The sequence below is a fragment of the Suricata suricatta genome, chromosome 2 (assembly GCF_006229205.1).
Source record: "Suricata suricatta isolate VVHF042 chromosome 2, meerkat_22Aug2017_6uvM2_HiC, whole genome shotgun sequence".
Lineage (NCBI taxonomy): Eukaryota > Metazoa > Chordata > Mammalia > Carnivora > Herpestidae > Suricata > Suricata suricatta.
Window position 1 is genome coordinate 161,935,075 of NC_043701.1, and position 12,813 is coordinate 161,947,887.

At 36.8% G+C, this 12,813-nt stretch overlaps 1 protein-coding gene across 2 annotated transcripts in view; it reads left to right on the forward strand.

Annotated features, from left to right (window-relative positions):
• Window positions 1-15: 15 nt before the first annotated feature.
• Window positions 16-12,813, forward strand: part of SLK (STE20 like kinase) — a 55,021-nt gene continuing 42,223 nt past the window's right edge. For both annotated transcript variants that reach the window (XM_029932524.1, XM_029932523.1), the window contains exon 1: window positions 16-280. In XM_029932524.1, the coding sequence (XP_029788384.1) occupies window positions 131-280 (150 nt within the window). In that variant the 5' untranslated portion in view covers window positions 16-130. The remainder of the gene's footprint in view (window positions 281-12,813) is intronic.

Here is a 12,813-nt window from a genome sequence, read left to right on the forward strand (position 1 = left end):
GCGGGAGCCGGGAAAGCCCGCGCCCGCCGCCGCCCGCCCGCCGGGCTCGCGCGGTGAGGAGGGAGGAGAAACTTTGCTTTTTATTGTTGCCTTTCGTCCTTAAGTGCGAGGAACTCTGCTGGGAGGAAAAATGTCCTTCTTCAATTTCCGTAAGATCTTCAAGTTGGGGAGCGAGAAGAAGAAGAAGCAGTACGAACATGTGAAGAGGGACCTGAACCCCGAGGAGTTTTGGGAGATTATAGGAGAACTGGGCGACGGAGCCTTTGGGAAAGTGTACAAGGTAAGAAGGAGAAAACGGGAAGTTGCACTTGTAAGACAAAACCGCCGCTGGCCTGGAGCGGCACGAGGATTTCTCGCTCCCCTTGTCCCTTTCCTGTCTCTTGCCCCTTCTTTTTGACTTCGTAAAAGTACGTTAGAACTTTATTTAGGTTATCATCCAAGAGTAGCTAAGACGGTGGAGTGTAAGGTGGAACAAAATGGGGCCTGCACGTAGCTTAAAGGGTGATTGCTCAGGGGAGGCAAGGTTACACGGGCTGCTCTGTCAAACTTTCAAGGAAACGAGGTGTTCTTTTTTTCTTTCTTTCAGTCGGAATAATTGCCGAGCTCCAGATTTCATTTTATGTTTACATTTTATTTGTTTATTTCAGAAGTGTTCTTTAAAGGAGGGGTCTGCTTATAGCCCTCAAGTATTTTAAAATCAGAAACTCAGCATGGTTTTCAGTGGATTTATATCCGTTTACGAGCTGTTTGCATTCATTTAGATATGCTTGTACCGAAACAGTTCCCTTTTCAGGATCCAGGGCATGTGCCTGGTTTTATCTGTGGCTCGTGCGTCACCGATCTTCGATCTTCCATCCTGGGGGATGAGAGCAAAGTGATTGCTCCCTGCAGGCTATTCTTCAGTTGGTTGCTTGACAACTTATTGTAAAACGGAATGGAATTTCTGATAGAACAGACATTTTCCAGAAGAAAACCTGCATCTGGTACTAGTTTCTAAACATAATTACAGTAAAAGCATTGAGAAGAAGTTAATATCTGCGCTTAAGAAATTTAAAAATTACGCGTGTATACACCTATCTTTTAATATATGTATTGTATTTCAATAGGGTTTTGATGTTCCAATGTGAAGGCATCAATGTTAACTGTTATTTCATAAGCAGTATATGAAATGATGTCACTGGAATATTTTCATCCTGAAGGGTGAGGTTTCTATGAGACACAGTTCAGGAGGAAGGACCCACAGGGTTGCCTAGAAGTGAAGGCATCAGTAACTTATGTTTATACAGGACTTGGCAGTTTTTAAGGCACTTTGGCCTAATTTGGCCCCCACCAAAGGCCTGTGTGATAGGCAGGTCAATAGTATCAGCATTTCACAGATGAGGACGTGGAGACTCAAATGTTTCTGAGTCACGTCAGTCACAGTTTAGATTTGACCTCCAAATCTGACCCTGTTTTTACTATTGTTTTTTCACTTTAATGTCCATTGGTAGAAATGATAGTATTTTTCTCCTTCCTAAGTACCACCATACTTTTGCCTTTGCCCTGCCTCAACTGCATCTCTCAGCTCCCAGTCCTTCCCATTTTTCATTCAGGCTGACATAGCCACTCCTCTCTCTGTGCTTTCAAAACACATTGTCACATGGCTACTATAGCACTTGTTACCTATACTTCCTGATAAGAACAGACCCAAAATTGTGATATATATTTGGGTGCATCTGTTGCCGTAGCTCATGGTGCATCTCTCTATATTAATTTGTTGAATTGAAAGAATGCATGTTACTTGCATGTGAGTGCTATCTAAGCTATCATATTCTGGGAAAGTTGGCAAAATAAACATCAGGTTGTGTGTGGAGGGAGAGTATGGGTTGCAGCAAGAGGTTACAGCACACTCTAAGATGCTTACAGTACAACGTAAGAGCTTTTAGTGCTGTGGGAAGATCACTTCGGAGTCAAGAATTGTGTTTTAGTGCTGGCTGTCACAAACCAGCTTTGTGGCACTTACCTTCTGTGGACCTTCCTTTTCTTAGCTGGAAAATCAAGGATTTCCCTAAACATTTGTTTAGATTCCTTCACTTTATTAACATACTGTAAGTATGTTAATCTCAAGGTGAAAATAAATCTTCGAGGCACCTGGAACCCAGTAGTTAGAAGGTGGTAGGTGATTATGAACAGTTTTCGTGGTATAAATGTTGTATCAAATAGAAACAGTGTAGTATTAAGACACTGGCTTTGGAGTAGGACTATATCTGGGCTCTCGGTAGCAGCCTGTGACCTTGGACAAGTTACTTAACCGTTCCATGTCTCACTTTTCTCATCAGTAAGAGTTGCTCCTCAGTCTGTAAGAATTAAAGGACTAAATGAAGGCATGTGGAAAGGGCTCAGCAAGTGGTAGGAAATACTATTACATTTAGAACTCGGAAGCAAAATATGGTTTGGGACAGGAAAAGAGGCCTGTGAAGATACTAAACCATTTTCTTGTTTTCCCATGGCACAGACAGATTGTGGGGACATACTAATAATGCTCAGTGATTTAATTCTTTAACGACACTTTCTGCAAAATGCAACATATTTCCCTATAATGAAACATCAGTTGAAAATTTTCTGAAAAATAAGAGACTTACTCCATACAGTTGAACATTATAAAATGTGTCAAAGATAATATTTGTTGGCTTGATGACTATTTTAGTGTGACACTGGAAGAGCATGAGTTCTTTGCATTTTACTTTTTCATTTCACTATTCTATGCTTCTGAGGAATGGGCGCAAATTTTTTCTAAAGGAAAATTTAAAATGTAAACTTACCCGGTCTGCCTATTTTTCCTTAAAAACTGTTGTTTTCCAAGATCTCTAGAAAATTTAAATATATACACTTTATGTGTGGAGGAATAAGCTATCAAAGCTTAATATCATACTTAGTAGTATGCAGTAGAAAACTTTCAAAAATTGATTTGACCTATCATTTGCTTGTAAGAATTAGTAACGGTTACGAAGATTAAATGGTAAATAGGCAATCATCTTGTGTACATAATTTAGTTTCTTTGAAACTTATTTTTTCTATCATACAGTTGTATTCCTTCCATTCACTTCACTTTGCAACTCTAACAGTTACTTTCTTGTCTGAAAAATCTTCACTATTTTAAATTTATTTTCTCTCTTTAATGTAGTATTATTTGACAAATAAACAAAGTTGTGTGTCACAATTTTTTATGTTTGGATTTTTGTTGCTTTTAGTAGAAAAAAAAACTAACATAAAATTATGTATTGAATGGAAGCTGAGTTCCTGACTGTGTGCTGGATGAAAGTGATTCTTTATATGGTTCTGATGAGCAAGTGCCTTTTTTAAAATCGTGAAATAAATATGTGATGTTCATGTTTATCATCTAGGCCTGTAGTTTATGCTTATTGTCACAGTAGAATTGCTGGGTTATAGAGTAGTGTATCTTTAATTTCACTAGTGATACCAAACTGTATCAATTTACGTTCCCACTAGGAATGTGTAAGAATTTTCTTGCTCTGTATCTTTGCCCACATTTGGTATTGTCAGAATTTAAAATTTTTGACAATCCAGTGTTATGTTCATGTTCGTTATTGGATGTCCTTTTCTTGTTTATTTGTAGTGTATTCTGGATTTTAACCATTTGCCGATGATGGTTATTGCAGATATATTTTCATTTTGTCGCTTTTCAGTTTCTTTACGGTGTCTTTTTATGAATAGGAAGTTCTTGGTTTTACTGTGGTGTAATTTGTCAGTTTTTTCCTTTTCAGTTAATACATTTGGTATAGCGTTTAAGATATTATTTCCTAACCTGAGATAATGAAGATAACCACTTGTATTATCTCTAAAAGTTTTATAGTTTTGCCTTTAACAGTGATGTTTACAATCTACCTAGAATAGGTTTTTGTAAATGGTTTGAGGTAGGGGTTCAGTTTCATTTTTTTCATCATCTGAATACCTAGTTATCCCACAACCCATCATTGGGGGTAAACTATTTTCTTACTGCTCTACAGGATCATGTCTATTATATATTTATCTGTCTCTATGATCTTGATTCTCTTCATTGATCTGTTTCTGTTCCCACACCAATATCTCACTGTGTTAAGTTGGAAAGCATTAAAATAAATTTCTGCTGGAGTACAGCTTCCTCATGTTCTTCATCAGCAGGGTCTAGTATATTCTTGGTTCTTAGTGCTTGCATGTGTATTGTAGAATTAGGTTAAGTCCTACCAAACTCTACTGTGGGTTTTTTTTTTTTGAAGGATTTTTTTGAAATCAATTTTGACAAAATGCACATCTCTCTGATATTGAGTCTTCCTGTCTATGCATATGTTTTATCTCTAGCTCTTTTTTAGTATCTCTCAATAATGGGTTATAAATTTTCTCCCTAGAAGTCTTGGGAGCTCAAACTACTTAAAAAGTGTCTTAAATGCTTTGTTTTTCCTATTGAAGTTTCCTCCCTGTTTTGGTTGTATCTAATCATTGGTAAGTCTTCTGAGAAAGGATCCGTGAAAGATACATTTTTTAAAATGTTGCCTGCCTGAATACATTTTTATTCTAAGGTCATATTTGATGTTTAGTTTGGTTATAGAATTCTAGTTTAAAAACAAGGCTTTTTTTTTTTTTTTTAGAATTTGATAAACCTTTTTCTTTTTTGCCTTTTATCTTCAAATGTTGATGTTAAAAGTCCCATACTTTTAGTTGGGACTAAGTCATATGTATAATCATATAAAATCATATAATCATATGTTTAGTGATTCTTTGTGATCTTTTTCTTTTCATAGTTTTTAAGATTCTCTTTTTATCGTGCTTATGGTGATGTACTTTGATTTTGGGTTTTTCCTCCCTTCATCTTGCTGGCCTCTTGGTTAGTTCTTTCAATCCAAAAACTTGTATTGTTTGGTCCTGTTACATTTTTTTTTAATGTTTATTTTTGAGAGAAAGGGAGAGAGAGAGAGCGTGCGCGAGACTGAGAGTGAGGGCACAAGTGGGAGAGGGGCAGAGAGGGAGACACAGTATCTGAAGCACACTCTAGGCTCCTAGCTCTCTGCACAGAGCCTGATGCAGGGCTTGAACTCATGAACTGTGATATCATAACCTGAGCCAAGGTCTGAGACTTAACTGACTGAGCCACGCAGGCACCCCAGTACTGTGACATTTTTATAGGTTATTTATTTGGACCACCCTTCTAGGTAGTGGTTCTTGCTATGGTCTCAGGATTTCCCATATTTCTAAATTCAGTAGGTACTTACATCATACTTGTATTCTCAGGAACATATGAGACATTTGACCAATTCTTTTCTTTAAAAAGCTCATCTTTTGGTTTCTAGATCACCGCACTCTTAATCTCCCCCCTACCCCCATGTCTACTCCACAGACTTCTGCTGGCTCTTCTTTCTCTTTCTGACTTTTCAGTGTTGGGATTCCACAGGACTTGGGTATAGGTCCCTTTCTCTTTTTCTTTTCCTGTGAGAGTCCATCTTCTCCCATTGCCTCAGTTACCATCTAAATGCAATTTATGTCTCTATCCCAAGACCTCCCTTTTGAACTCCAGACCCATGCAGCCAAGTATCTGGTAGAGATTTCCACTTAGATATCTCATAGTTTTCTTAAACAAGTGTGAAACATGAACTAATTGAACTCATGATGTCAGCTCTATATTTGCTTCTCTTACATTCTCCATTCAGTAATTGACATCTCTGCCTACCAGTTGCACAGGCCAGAGACCTGAGGTCATTCTTAACACCTCCTTCTTCCTTACCCACCAAACCCAATTAATCACCAAGGCTTGTTAATTCCATCTATTAAATATTTCCTGGGGCACCTGGGTGGCTCAGTCAGTTGAGTGTCTGACTCTTGATATCGGTTCAGGTCATGATTTCATAGTTATGTGATGGAGCCCCATGTCAGGCACTGTGCCTAGCATGGAGCCTGCATGGGGTTCTTCTCATCTCTCTGCCCTAGCTCACACATGCTCTCTCTCTCAAAATAAATAAACTGGAAAAATACTTAAACATTTCTGTAATGTCTCCTTTCTTCACTGTCATAATACCAGTCAAAACTACCATTACCTAGACAACTGCAAGTTATTGGTGTGTTTCAGGCTTCATATAAATGTAATCATACATGTGCTCTTTTGCTCCACAGCAAAAGCTTCTTTTGTATAGATACCCAGTTGTCCCAGCACCATTTATTGAAAAGACTATCCTTTCCCTACTGCTTTGTAGTGCCTTCATCATACATGAAATGTTCATGTATACATAGTATGTATTTCTGTGACATTTATTGTTTCTTTAGGACAAATTCATAGAAGCAGAATTGTTAGGGCAATATAAATGATCATTTATTAATGGTTACTGTGAAATTATCCTAGAAAGGTTGTGCAAATTTATTTTTCAATTAATTTTTAATTACACAAAAAAGAATTTCTATATTATAAAAATAACTTATTAGAAATATAGTTTTCTTTGACCATTATTCCAATTATTGTTCCTTCCACTATCTCCCTAGTTGTGCCTACTATCAGTTTCATGTACATGTTTCCAGATTATTTTTTATGTACTTATGTATACGTACATAGGTTCTACCTACTTACACAGCCCAACAGTTGGTGTTTTGCTGTGCCTTTGTTCCTTAACCAGAATTCAGTGTTAGTCCTTATCCTTTAAAAAAAAGTATTTGCTTTTTCATTAGGCAAAAGAGTATCAGTTTATTTCATTTTCCAATTTCTTTGATTTCTAGAGAGATTACATTTTTAAAAATAATATAATTATCCATATTCTAATAGAGTTTGTTGATTTGAAAGTATTTTACGTACTATGGAAATGAACACTTTATCATAGATTCTGCAGTTTATAGTTACTTTAGTTTATACTGCCTTTTTAAAAAAATTTTTATTTTTGAGAGAGAGAGCGAGTAGGGGAAGAACAGAGAGGAAGAGAGAGAGAGAAAAAGAGAGAAAATCTGAAGCAAGCTCCAGGCTCTGAGCTGTCAGCGCAGAGCCCAATGCTGGGCTCAAATTCACGAACCGTGAGATCATGACCTGAGCTAAAGTTGCATGCTCAACCAACTGAGCCACCAAAGTGCCCTTTTTGATATAAAGACATACTATTCTTTATTCTACAAAACCTGTTGATACATGTTTTTTTCCTCTTTCTTTTATGCTTAGAAAAACCTTCCCTATCCGAAAATTAGATAAATATTTATCTATACATTCTTCTAGACTTTTTGATAGATCAGTTATAAGGAATTTTACTTTTTATTCATCTAGAATTTAGTTTTCTCTGTAGATTGATAGGAGTTTCTGTTTTTACCCAGAAAACTAAAAATGTAATCATCTCCAGAAATTTAAATACTATTATTTTGAAAATATAGCAAAGTATAAAGAATACATAAAAATAATTCTACCATCTAGATAACTTTTGTTAGTGATTTTTTAAAAACTTAAGAGGATATTAACATGGTTAGATTTGTGAGCACTACAAAAAATGATAAAATTGAAAAATGGAAGACTTCCCCACCAGTTCTTTTTTTCAAATGGGAAAGAATTCTTGTTAAGTAGGTTTGTTACTAGTAGTTATATTCATATCATAATTTTGAAACTACTTTTGTATATATTATAGGATAGAGCAAATGAGTTGTTATGTTGATTTTTGGGGAAATATATACTTATTTATTTTTGAGAGAGAGTGTGCAAGCAGGGGAGGAGCAGAGAGAATGAGACGGGCAGAGAATCTGAGACAGGCTTCAGGCTCTGAGCTCTGAAGCAGGCTCCATCTGAGCTGTTGTGTACAGCCAGATGTGGAGCGTGAACTCATGAACCATGAGATCGTGACCTGAGCTGAAGTCAGATGCTTAACTGACCAATTCACCCAGGCACCCCGATATATTGATGTTTTAGGAATTAGGGTTGAAATTCTGGGATGAAGGAGTTAGAAAGTTGGAAAGGGGAAAAGATAAGAAAGAACCCTGTGATGTTGATTTTTTAATTGAAAGTTTTAGTTTGAACTTGCGATAGTACACACACACACACACACACACACACACACACACACACACTTCTATTTTTCCTGAAATGGCCTAGAAATAATTATACTCTAACAAACATTCCCAGCTCTTGGCCTCTAAATATCATTCCCACTAAAAACAACTAGGGCTCATTGAAATGGCTAATCCAGGTCTGGGGTAGGGAAGTATAGTAATAATAAAATTGAAAAGTGAAAGCTTTCCTACTAGTCCTTTTTTCCCAAAGGAGCCTGGAATATCTTATACCAAAAAGTGAGGACATGCTCAAAAACTAACAAGAGACAGGCCAAATATTCAGGATAGTTTGAACACATATATCAATGGTAAAATAATAACTTAGTAGAATAATGGTAGTTAATATATAAAGATTGATGAGATTGGAAAAACCACTATTTTGCAACTGCACTATAATAATTTAGGCAAAGATTATTGATAGATGCTAAGATCATTGTGTGAAAAGTTTTGGAGGACAGGATTTATATACATGGTTTGAAATTATCACCCTTATATAAGGGTACTTTTTTACAGTAGAGAGATCTGGTGGAAACTGTCTTAAGTGATCAAATTTAAGGTTAATCACCAGTAATAGGACAAGGTGTCATTATGTGATTTCTAATGTAATTTGATGAGAAGTAGATAATCACCTAATGCAATATTTTGGTCACAAATAGTTAACTTGAAGCTAACATGAAGAACAGTTAGACAAATCCAGATAGTGGGGCATTTTACAAATGAATGGTTTGGATTATTGAAATGTAAGCAATAAAAGATTTTTCAGAGACATTTGAGGAAATTTAAATAAGTATATATTCAGTTTATCAGTGTTGAATTCTTTGGGTATGATAATTGTTGTTATGTTGGAAAATGTCTTTGTTCTTGGTGGACACATGCTGAAGTTTTGGGAAGTGAAGTGCAGCTTACTTCCATATGGGAGAAGTAAAAAAGAAATGCCCGTATGTGTGTGTTTGTGTATATGTATCTATATGTAAAATAGATGTGTATGTATGCTTTGTGTGTATGAGAACGAGAGTACCAAACATAGCAAAATGTTAACAATTGGTGACTCTTGGTGAGGTATATAAGTATATGAATGTTTACCATTCGGTTCATCCGTTTTCTCTGTAGGTTTGAATTTTTAAAAATAAAGTGAAGGATCATATTTTGTTTTCATTTAAGAATTTTAAATTGAGGTGTAACTGACATAACATTATATTGGTTTCAGGTGTACGACACAATTCCATGTGTATATATTGAAAATGATCACAATAAGTCTAATTAACTTTTGTCACCATACAGAATTACAAAACATATTTCTTGTGACGAGAACCTAAAAAATATGTTTTTTCATGTTTGTTTATTTTTTAGAGAGAGAGAGAGAAAGAGAGGAAGGGGCAAGGAGAGAGACTCCCAATCAGGCTCTTGCTGTCAGCAAAGAGCCAACGCAGGGCTCAGACTCACAAACCATGAGATCATGACCTGAGCTAAAACCAAGAGTCAGACGTTCAACCAACTGAGCCACCCAGGCACCCCAGTGCTGTATTACATGTTTAAAAGTTGTCTTGTGCTGTCAGCACAGAACCTGGAGCCTGCTTTGGATTCTGTGTCTCCCTCTCTCTGTTCCTCCCCCACTGACACTCTGTCTCTCTCTCTTCTTCTTCAAAAAAAACCATTAACAAAAAATGTTAAAAGTTGCTAAGAGAGTAGATCTTAAAAGTTCTCATCACAGGGGTTCCTGGGTGGCTCAGTTGGTTGAGTGTCCGACTCTTGGTTTCGTCTTAGGTCATTCATAGTTTGTGGGTTTGAGCCTGCGTTGGCTCTTTATTGACTGCACAAGCCCGCTTGGGATTCATTCATTCATTCATTCATTCATTCATTCTGCCTCTCTCTCTCTCCCCCTCTCCCCCTCTTCCCCACTTGACGTTCACTCTCTCTCTCTCTCTGAAAATAAGTAAATTTAAATATGCAACACAGCACTGGTAACTCTAGTCACCATGCTGTACATTACACCCCCATGACTTATTATTTTATAACTGGTAGTTTGTTACTTTTGACCTCCTTCCCCCATTTCTCCTACTCCTTACCCCCTGCCTCTAGCAACCACCAGTCTGTTGTCTCTATCTGTGAGCTTGGTTTTTTGTTTTTGTCTTTAGATTCCACATATCAGTGAGATCATATAGTATTTGTCTTTATCTGTCTGACTTATTTCACTTAGCATAATGCCTTCAAGTTCCAACCATGTTGTTATAAATGGACCCACATATTCTAGGTCATACTTTTAAATACTCTTCTGCATCATTGCTTTATTTCACCGAACAGTTATCCTTTTCACATTTTTCTCTCCCTCCATATATTCATTTTTTCTCTTTTTCTATGAAAGGAGAAAGAAGGTCTCAGGCAGGTAATTATTTTTATATCATGCTGTTAAAGTTATTTGGCATTTATCAAATATTATGCTTTGTACCTCAATACCACATGAAGTCTAAATTCTTCAAACATAGATATTTATTTTCTAAAGAGGTAACTGAGACTTGGGACTATAAAAATAACTAACATGCTGGCTTTTCTTTTTTCTTGCCTTGTAAAGTTCATGGTGAGTTCCTTACCTTAATACCATGCATCTTAGTCCTTTATAATTTTAGATTTGAGAATATTTGTGTGGAAATTATCATTCTTACTATATAAAAACCTTTATTTTTCTTGAATAAATTTTCACAAGTAATACATCATTGTGTTATTCTAAGAATTTTTTTTGTAATTTTTATGTTCTCTTCCATCTTTTCAACTCTGGGATCTGTGCAGATTTCCTCAGCCTATCACACAGTTGTCAATAATGTTTGTTTATTTATGCTCTTCAGAGTTAGCAATTCCTTGAAATAAGTGAGAAGACTGTGTGATCTGAGAATTGGTGAAACATTTTGGAAAGTGCAAATTTAGGCAATGTTATTAATTTATTATTGACATCATTTTGTGGGTGGGTTATCTTGACTGATCAGTGATGAAGTTGACTAAATTTTGACTAAATAACCAGAAAATGGGATGCCTGGGTGGCTCAGTTGGTTAAACATCTGATTCTTGATTTCAGCTCAGGTCACCATCTCACATTTTGTGATTTGAGCACCACATGGGGTTCTGTGCTGACATTGTGGAACATGCTTGGGATTCTCTTTGTCTCCCTTTCTCTCTGGCCCTTTTCTGATTGTATGCTCTAGCTCGTTCTTGCTCGCTCTCTCTCAAAATAAATAAACTTTAAACAAAAATAACCAGAACAATATAAATTAAATATGTTTTAGAATATAAAGTATATGAGAAAATGACATGAAAATGGTTAAGAAAGGATTTCAGTAATAATTTACAGAAATTATGGAAAGCACATGTACAGTCAGTACTCATTATTTTTGGATTCTGTATTTGTGAATTTGTCTACTTGTTAAAATATATTTGTAGCCCCAAAGTCTGTACTCAGTGCTTTCAGTCATTTGCTTATATGTGCAGAGCTCTGGAGAGTGAGTCCCTAGACATTCACATTCCCAGTTGTAATGGAACGCAGTGACCCTCAGTCTTGTTTCAGCTCTCACACAGCCTTTACCCAAGATGGGAGACAGTAACAGCAGAGGGCAGTGCAGGGTAGTGTAAGAAGTCGGCTTTGGTACCAGTTGGATGGGATTTGAATAGTAACTGCACACCTATTTGGGGGCTGCCTCAAGCAAGGCACTTCTGAACCTTGTTTTCTCTTTTGTAAAATAAAAAGGATGGAATCTCCCAGGATGGATTATGTTTAGGATACAAGGTTATAATCTATATCAGATATGTGGATGTGTGTACACATTTCTCCTAGGAGCAATGGGTCAGTATTTGCTAACAGTGTTTGTAGACGTAATTATTTTATGTCTATAGTGACTTTATAGAACGCTGCTACCACAAATAATGGAAATCAACTGTATCTTTACTGAGCGATGTTGAATAATTTTTACTCATTTAATATTGATACTTGTTCCTACCAAAATCTTACCAGGACTCTGAAGAGATCTAGATTTAGATCTAGATTCACACTAGAATTAACATATAATGGGAAACAGGTAACAATAGTATCAAGAGTCAAACTATATGTTTTCTTCAGTGCAGTTTTCTTTTCACTTAACAGCACTTTGGAAATTCTGGATATTTATTACCTAGATACTTCATACTACTCTGTTCCTTCATTCTCTCATCTGTTATCCTCATCAGTTTTAGAAGGATTATGCGAGCTATTAAATTATTGTTTTTCAGCTCCAAACACACCCTTCCCTGCTCTGCTTTGTAATACTGTTCTAAGATTTGCAAACCTCATTTCTGCCTTGCCAGCTGCTCACTTTTAGGTTTCACAATGCTAAGGGAGCCTGCAAGGAGGAGGAGGAAGGGACTTGCACCCTTTTCTCTGTTGGCTGTGGGCTCCCTGTCTGTCTGCTTTTCTGTTAACGTGACCACCGTCCTAGTGGAGTTCTTCATCCTAGCAACAGTGTTTCTCGCGATAGCAGCAGTTGAATCCAGTTTATAGTTTTTCCAGTACTCAAAGCTGGCCTCATCATAACCCTTCATAACACCAGCTACAATTGGCTAGCCCCCCTTCCTCAAAGGCACCCCAGTCCCACAAGACCCCTCTTCCAAAATCAGAGATGTTGGCACCAGCTCAGCAGCACTCTCTCCTCAGGAATCTGAGTTTCAGTTGTGAACAGATGAAAGCTTCCCTGCATGCCTCTGGGTTTTAAGAATTCCGGTCTCTTACCTTGGCTCCTCTGGTCCTGTGCTTGGTGGCTT